The sequence below is a fragment of the Oncorhynchus gorbuscha genome, linkage group LG11, assembly GCF_021184085.1.
Source record: "Oncorhynchus gorbuscha isolate QuinsamMale2020 ecotype Even-year linkage group LG11, OgorEven_v1.0, whole genome shotgun sequence".
NCBI lineage: Eukaryota > Metazoa > Chordata > Actinopteri > Salmoniformes > Salmonidae > Oncorhynchus > Oncorhynchus gorbuscha.
This window is the reverse complement of record NC_060183.1, coordinates 20,375,524-20,384,729: the sequence shown is the minus strand read 5'-3', so window position 1 is coordinate 20,384,729 and position 9,206 is coordinate 20,375,524. Positions and strand designations below refer to the sequence as shown.

General features: G+C 45.6%; 1 protein-coding gene across 1 annotated transcript; it reads right to left on the bottom strand.

Annotated features, from left to right (window-relative positions):
* Positions 1–1,348: 1,348 nt before the first annotated feature.
* On the bottom strand, positions 1,349–8,787 carry LOC124047579 (homeobox protein MOX-1-like). Its single transcript, XM_046367887.1, has 3 exons — positions 7,708–8,787; positions 3,382–3,548; positions 1,349–2,171 (listed from the first exon to the last, which is right to left on the bottom strand). Exons 1-3 carry the CDS (start codon positions 8,195–8,197, stop codon positions 2,049–2,051), a joined length of 780 nt encoding a protein of 259 aa, XP_046223843.1. The 5' UTR covers positions 8,198–8,787; the 3' UTR covers positions 1,349–2,048.
* Positions 8,788–9,206: the final 419 nt, after the last annotated feature.

Sequence of the window (9,206 nt, the reverse complement as noted above, 5' to 3'; positions counted from 1 at the left end):
ATCGGCTCTGAGATTTTCCACCCCTAGCAGCTGCTGCGCGGCCTTTACCAGGTCAGCGTTACAGTCACATTTGACCCCTACCGTGGGTGGTGTTTGGAACCTCTCCCCCCCGCCGGTGGAACAGAGAGGGCAGTAGCGTCTAAAGTCTTTGTTTGGGCCGACCAGCACGAGCATAGGCCTGCCATTGTAAGTCCCAGGACTCCTATGCTTTACCTCTTGTTTTCTTTGGGAAGCAGGAAATTGGATGACTGGCTACCTGCTACAACAACATCCTGTACTTGAGAAGTCGTCTTTTCACCCATACCTACCTATTATTTTCCTTTTCCATCATACGCAAGCGGTCAGCCAACAGTCTTCTGGTTCCTAGGGGCCCTCACGTGGGCTTGTCTGAGGGTTCCACTTGGGTTGAGATCAAATTGGCCCCAGCCTGATGCTTCCGTTGAAAATAGTTTTGGGGCCCAAATAGGGCTTTAGGAGCCAGATTCCACCTCAGGTTAATGGCACTTTGTGAGCTGATTGGAATGGCAATCATGATGGTGTGCAAAGTGAATGCCGTCATTCAAATGCAGCCCGACTTATGCCCATGTCAGTACCACGTCAGATCAATTTCTTTCTACCAGAATGATCTTCTTAGGGTTTATTGCAATAGGAAGAACACCAGACCAAACCACTTCCCAGTGTAAAAACATCCTAGAGGACTTTTTAAAATATACACCAGGTTTTGTGTGGGCGCAAATGAGTTTAATCAGATCCTACTAAAGGAAAGTCCCCCCCACACCACATGAGGTATTAATGAAGATTATAAGGCTAGCTCTACATTCGCTCTCCCTCTCCCTCTCTCTCTCCCTTTCTCTCCCTTTCTCTCTCCCTCTCCCTCCCTATATCCCTTTCTCTCTCCATATCTCCCCCTCCCTCTCTCTCTCCCTTTCTCTCTCTCTCCCTTTCTCTCTCTCTCTCCTTCTCTCTCTCTCTCCCCTTCTCCCTCTCTCTTTCTCCCTCTCTTTCTCCCTCTCTCTTTCTCTCTCTCTCACACACACACACACACACACACACACACACACACACACACACACACACACACACACACACACACACACACACACACACACACACACACACACACACACACACACACACACACACACACACACACACACACACACGCAGTGAAATAAAGAAATATATAGTTGCCTTAGCGACAGACGATCTGCAGACAGCTGTAATAGAAATTGGACTAAATAGCATGTAAATGCCAAGCATTGGTTCTGTCCTATAATCTAGCCAAGACGCTTCATACACTGTCACTTCATAACTCACATGTGGCTGGTTGGAAGAAATTATCAAAGTATTTTTTTTAAATGATTTATTCATTTTAGCAGATTTCAATAGGCAACATCTGAATTTCATCAATAACTTTCAAATGTTAAAAAAGCAAGAAAAAAAGCTAAAAAGTACAAAAAAAATAAGACAAACTTGTTTGACAGAAAAAGTGTATTCTAGGAAAACGTAACAACACAACTTTGAATAAAATCAGATTTTTGAGGCACTTAAGGTTTGGCAACGCTGAAACGGTTTGAGTGTCCGCAGGTGGCTGCAGTCAACCATGACTACGGATCGAGAACTAAGGAGATGTTCTCCACAGCAAAAAAATCTAAATCACAGACTTGTCATCGCTGAGTTTACAAGTGCTCACTCGGGCAGGGTGATAAACTGCAACATGTAGTCAGTCTACACTAAGATGAATCCATTCCTTCATTTATTTATTCTAATACTCCCATCGCAGTAATGCTCCAAGAGTTAGATTGTATGGGTATAGAAAATATTACAACCCCCTTTCAAGTTAGATCTAATATTGTCCTCATTCAACAGAGAAGGGTAAAAAAGACGTTGGACCTTGTCAGACCAAATACTACAGTATTTACAAAAGGGGAAACACTGGGGTTCAGACTGACTACTGACTCTCCGGGGATATTATAAGATGGCTGGTGTTCTCTGTGGATGTTTGTGTTGGGGGGGGGGGGACTCCTATCAGGACAGCCTGTTTCCCCTCACTCTGAGCTGGGTGAGGCAGCAGAGTCTATGTCGTCTGTCTCCAGGTCGTTAGGGGATGCAGGCTGTCCTCCTTTCACCCTCTTCCACTTCATCCTCCTGTTCTGGAACCACACCTTCACCTACAGGACATAGACAGGAGGTGTCACTACAATACCTGCATCAAGTCATGTATGTGGTCACAGCCACAGGAAGTAGGGGTGCTGAGGGTGCTGCTGCACTCCCTGAAAAATGTCAATTAAGAACAAATGATTAAGAAATAATATATTTCTTGTTTAATACTGGAGACTACGTCCGTCATTTGTTTGTTTTTGGTGCTTGTGGAAGAGTCTGTGCAGTCTCAGTGTAAAGCTTAAGTTCAGGTTTTGGACCACACTCCTAGTGGTTTGCAGTAGCTAAATGCCCACAGATTACTATAGTCATTACTATAGTCTACTATATAACCACAATGAATATGACCCATGACATAAGTTCCTTGGACCCAGTCCGCCGCCATTCTGTACCGACCGGGAACCTACATACAAGCTCAAGGGAGGGCTGACCTCCGTGCATCCCTCTCAGCATTCCCCATGGCAACACTGGGACAGACTAGTCTGTTCCCACACTATTTTTATGAAGACTGTCCCCTCGTCTCATACTGTCTACCTCTCGTGACTGAAGGAACGGAAACTGCCAAGCAATGTAGGATGCGTCGGAAAAAAATCATAAAGAATTATTGAGCCAGAGTTGCAATGGGACTCAGAGCCCAGAGTGTAGGGTTTGGACCTAGCTGGCTTTGAGCACCAGAGGCCTGGGAAATTCATCTTAGAGCAGGCTATTTGCGGCCACTGAGAAACTATGGGCTCATTGGGCAGAGGAGCGAGTGGGCACAGGGGCTGGAACTAGGGAGAGGAACAGGATAGACTGCCAAACCCTTCTAAATGTTAGCCTTGGATCTAAGATCTGCTGCCCAATCACAAGAGAAGGCTTCAACATTAAACCAGTTGGACACCTATTAGGGTGAGTGGTATCAACGAGTCTGTAGTTGTAGGTAACAGAATTTCATCAGAGACTCAACTAAGTTTTCAACTATGATCCAGCTCACTATATCAAGAGCATTGTTAATTTTATGTCCGTTTTTAAAATAATTTGTGGTTAATAATATTGGCCTTCAAATCACATATTCTCATCCAATCAACAGACTCTCTTCTCTTGTTTGTCAGGCAATTGGCTGGAGACTGGAGACTCTTTTTCATAGACCTATTCTTTCTATACCTTTAAAACAAAATTAAGGCTTATAAGACCACTAAATATTGTCATTGTGTAGAAACATTCTGGTGTAGGTGTTGTTACCTGTCTCTCCGTGAGGTCCAGGTTGACAGCGATCTCATAGCGACGCAGTCTGGTCAGGTAGTTATGGTGGGTGAACTCCGTTTCCAGTTCCCGGAGCTGCTCTTTGGTGAACGCTGTGCGCTCTTTCCTCGCTTTGCAGTTAGAGCCCACCTTGAAGTCCTGAATATCTGGAGAACACAAGAAGAGGACGCCGTTGTTATTTCAAGACTATGCTATGATGTACAGTAGTGTTGAGAAATGATCCCGTCAAATGCTGTGCACGTATATTGGTTTAGCACTGAATTTGGACACCAGTTGAGCGGTTTGTCTGTCTGGTATTAGGCTCATTTCACAAAGAGGAGGTCAGAGGTCCTCTCAACTAACAAATCTCTCCGAGCTCTAGTCGTACACACTCAGAGAGCAACCGGACCACCACTCTGCGAGAGACCACCCTGACCTGTCCCACTCCCATGCCCCCGAGTTACACTATCTAACGACCAATGCCCCGGTCAAGTCAACACTCCTCTGCCCTGCAACGGGGACCCCCGAACCAGGCGGCAGAGGGCTTGAGTTAGGGAGGAATGCAGCGGAACATCGTTAAAGCCTCTAAGAACAAAGGCAGAGGCGTGTCCAGCTCAAACGTATGTGTCTCTGGGAAGACGGGAAGACTTCCCCTTCTAGGCCAGAGGAGAGGTGGCTGACGGCCATCGCACAGTAACTCACACACAACCTGGCAGCCACCTTGCCTCACCAGCCTCTGGGAAATAGGAAGCACACTTGCCGATATAGCAGAGCAGAGGAAAGAGGAATTATGAAATCATGTGCTGTACGTCTGCATTGTGTTAACTGATTCACTTGGATTATCTCGGGTAGTAAAAGTGTGTATGACAAATGTGTACGACAGGGAATACAAAGGCTTTTGGTTGGTAGAGATTTTGAGAGTTATTTTCCTCTTGGTAACCTTGGTGAAAATGAAATGTGCATAAACTACATGAAAGCCACTTAATCATTCCTTGTTAAAAGTCTCGACTTTATATGATATGGAATGTTTTTAGGCAATACTTGTGCATTGGTAGCGACACTCGCTGCTGATGTCATCTTGAGAAAATGGTTCTAATTTGTCAAAGTGAGAAGTTCTGCATTGTGCTTGCCAGAGCATGGAGCCAGATTGTGAAATGGACTGCAGTGCCTGGTCCAGATGTGACTGGGCAGATCCAGATTCACTGTGTGGGTGGGTGTGCGTGTATGTGTGTGCGTGTGCATATGCATTTTTGCTCGCGTCCTTCTGCGTGTGTGTGTGCCTGCGTGTGTGTCTGTTTGCATGCTTCTCTGTGCGTGTGTGTGTGTGTGTGGATGTCTAGGTGTGTGTCTATACAACTTAGTCAAAAGACTCCCATTCAGAGAGACCAACCTGTAGCCTATAATGCCTCATGTTGAGAATGCCAAATGATTATAATTAAAACCCCATTAAGGACTACGTGTTCCAAGTGTGCTGCTCTGGCCTGGTCTGGTCTGGTGTGGTGGAACTGAGTAGATGTGAGAGCAGGTTTAGTTTGCTGAACACCTGGCAGAACAGATTTAGTAGGCACACACACCAGCCCTCAGTAACCCGGCCTCAATAAATATCCTGCACAGCCAGAGCCCGTAAACTGAAGGGGGGAAACTCCTCCTCCGTAACACAAACAGCATTTGCCATTTGGGGGGGGGACAGTGCAAAAGTAATTTGTCTTAATTAACACTCAATTAAGAATGTTGTGAATACGAGGGTTTCTCAGACTTAAACAGAAATTAAAATGACTGTTTAATTAATTACATGATTATTACATGTATTAAAGTGTGGGCCAAGGTTGATAAAAGTGCAAAAATAAACGTTTAAACCTCTAATATGTTTTTTTAAACAGTAAAACTAAAGGGTGTGATAATTTGTTTTATATTGGAGTGGTAATATGTTTATTAAAGTTCTTACTGAAATTGTTTACAGCCGATTTGTTATAAAGTTGATAAATGAACAATGATAACCAGATGGTGGTCAGGCAAATGCATAAAAAATCCCCCTGAAATGCTAACAGGTTTAGCAGCATTATCAAACTGTTCTAAAGATAGAAACATCTAGCTACAAAAGAAAGGTCATAACTGTGTCAGTATTATTACAACAGGGCTATGATGAGCATCATCTTAAAAGCATTTAATTAGACACCATTCAAAATGCATCGCTATTGTAATGAAGTTGGATATATCTCACCCTGCTTGAGTCAGACTAAACGGGGCATCTCTGAACTACTTCTTACAAATGGTTTATAAAAACGTATTCAACGTGTAGAGAGGCCTGTCATTCCTTCAGTCAAAACATGTAGTAACCTGCACACCAATAGAGGTTGAACCTTTTTAAATGGTTGAAAGTATGAATACAGGTGAATCATATCATTATAGAGCTATATGCCTAAATATGGTTGCACTGTTGTCGAATTTCCTCGAGAGAGAGAGAGAGAGAGAGAGTTGCCACGGCGTTTTACCCAAAACGCTCAGACTTTTTTATTTCTATCTACGTGGGCCCGGCACCTGTGTCTCACTGGGCCATGGCTCCAGCAGACCTGCTCGGACTTGGTTCCAAGGCAAGGCCACTGGTACTTTTCAGCTGTCATTTACACAACAATGGTTCACTGTGAACTTTAACACCTTCTCTGTTTGATGAGGCAGAGGTTGTGGATTCTGCTCGAACACAAGTCTTTAGTGTCACTCTCCTGAAGGAAACACAATAACACGAGAACTCACACTAACGTTAAACACTGGTGACACCCTGGTGTGTGGTAAGTCCTTCGTGGAAATGCAGCCTGTATCAATGCCTTAAGGGTATATTCCTAATTCTAGGTCAAAGTATTCAATGCACGTCTATGAAATACTGGGTCTATACAGTGGTCAACCGTGTTGCGTGTGTTCAGTGGGATATTCTGTTACGGCTTAACGACAGGAAAATGTCAATGGATAAGAATGTAAAAGTGGGATTTTACCAGACGTGGTCTGGCATGTTTGAGGGAGGGCTGCAATACGGTAACCCAAGAAAGGGGAAAAAATATCTATATTTCCCCCAATTAAGTGCCTAAGGCCAGTGTCTGGTTCCCTAAGAAGGAGATCTTAAATTAGACACGTTTATTGAATGTCTCCAAGCCCTACGTGATTTTCCTAACGTGGGTATTGCATCGCAGTTTTGGCCATCCTAATATAGCCACTGGAATTCTGACCGAGGAGGTAATACATTTATCTGCAAAAGATTTCCCCCATTCTAGAGAGGGCAGGTTTGGTTTCCACAGCGTGGCTGAAAGCTGAGGGGAATGCTTTTACCAGATGTGCTGAAAACAGTCAGGTTCGCTTTTCCTCTCATTCAGCTAGCACGAAATTGGGAGTGTATTTGAATAACATATCTACAGCTAGAAGACAAAATGAAAACCGTTCCTATGGCTATTAACTCAACAGCAAGTCATTAAAAATGGTATGACTTTCTGGAATTAGCACTTCATGCACATCAGTTACTGTACTAGAAACGTGGTATCCGGTTGGTCTGATGAGGTGACATCATCGATAACGATGAGATATTTCAATCAATTATCAATGGGCACTTGCAAGTAATAAACAGTTGCCTGTTGATGTTGATATTGCTTATAATGCTGGCAATGGTATTGCTTGTAAAGAAATCTAATGATATATTTGCTTTCATGGACGCACATCGTGTAGCACCACAAGAATATGAGCTATGGCGAGTTTTTTGCAGACAAACATCTCAGTTGATTTATACCAGCAGCTTCCTGAAAGTTGTCATGTCTCCATGAAACAAAGGATACACGCGTGCAGCAAAGATTTACGGTAGATGTTGCATGAGTAAATTAGACATTTTTTGAAGAGGCTTAAAAACAATGAGAGGACGCAACTGGTCCAGTTCTTGAACACAACGTGGCGTCACCTTTTGCATACCTACGTGTCCAGGCGCCAGGGCAAGACTGTCTTTTGGTGAGGAAACCGATACAGAGACTCTGTCCCATTGCCAGCAATGACATGGGCAGCATGTGAATGTGATACCATTGTCCACTGATAGAGTAGTCTGGTGAGAGTTTCCCTGCAGAATATCACATCTCTCTCGTGTATTCATGACGAAAAGGGGTTTGTACAAATAGATTTGTGCAAATGGATGTGTCGAATCTGAGAAGCGCGATTGAATTTCTGTCTCTGCACGGCATTTGACTCGTACTTGCATTCTATGTAGGCCTACTGAAGTGGTATCTTTTTCCACATCTTTCCAGTCATGGTATTTACCAGCAGCCCAACTGATCCCATCTTGGCTTATCACTGACTCACCTGCTATGTCTCTCTTCCTCTTGGAGCTCTTCTTCTCTGTGTCGGCCGATGCCATGCTCTGTGGCGAGTACTCCCCCTCAAGACACCCGGCCACTGCCCCTGGCAGCCTGTCCCCACCTGTGCTGTCTATCTCCCCCGCTACGCCCCCCACCACTCCTTCACCACCCACCACCACGGGCTCCACCGGACAGGCCTCCTGCCCCCGGCCCCGCGTCTCACACTGGGGGAACTGCCATTCGGCCCTCTGAAAGCCCGCATGGGGCTCTGGGTAGAGTCTGTCATCGCGGGGGAAGCTGGCGTGGGGCGTGGGAACCAGGCAGGAGGTGGAGAAGTCTGTGTAGGCCAGGAACTCAGGCTTCTGGTGCAGGGAGAAGGGGGCCTGCTGGTAGGGGGACTGGAGCCCTGCTCCGGGGTGAGGGTTCCTCACGCACCCCCAAATGGGGCTGCCGGGGTGGGCGCTCCGCATGCAGCTGCTGGCTGGCTGATCCATGATGATACACACCAATAAATGCTCTCTCTCTCTCACACACACACACACACACACACACACACACACACACACACACACACACACACACACACACACACACACACACACACACACACACACACACACACACACACACACACACACACACACACACACACACACACACACACACACACACTCTCTCTCTCTCTTCTGGAGTGAGGTCCTGGCTGAGAGCTGAAAGTCCCTTCAGAGAGTTCTCCGGTTCTGTCAATACGGGGTTAATATCCACTTCAGCTTGTTGGTTTCAAAAGCACATCATCTCCCCAGCACATCCAACTCTGGAAGAAGTTACTCTGTCTGTCTGTCTTGTCACTGACCGTGGCTTGTTGACCGTCCTCAGTCCAATGTGTAAGGATGGAGACCTTCCTCTGCTTAGTGGGTCTCCCTCTTGTGTGTGTGACGTCGTAGAGAGCAGCTCCTCAAGACTCCACACACACTCTCAGACACACTGGCGAGTGGACAAATGATCTGACTAGCTGTGCTGCTAGAGGAGTGTTAGGTTAGCCCCTGCGTCTGCACACACACTGACACACTCCCTGCCGACTGGGCTGGCTGTTTTCACAGTTCTAAGACATTCCTGACAAGTGGTCCCTCCTCCCTTTTAAACACATAGGTGGGTAAGAGTGTGTAACCTGAGCTTGAAGAGGAGGAGCCCTGGCAGCCACATGTGGGTACCCTGTGACCAACCCCACCAACCCTGCCTCATCAACTACTAATCACAGTAGAAATGTTATATGCACATCTAATGGCCTTTCCAGATGCGTCGCTCTTTTAAGAGACATTGTCTGTACTCAGTGTTTTTTGACACATCATTTTAGCCCTACACTCTTTAGAGGAAAGTTGACCTCCACACGTTCTCTCTACACCCCTGGTTCCCAGTCTGTCTTCTACAATCTAAAAACTGTTTCTCTCAGAAATAGCTTCATGCTTCTGTATATGTCTTTAGCCTTGAGGTGTGTGTACTATA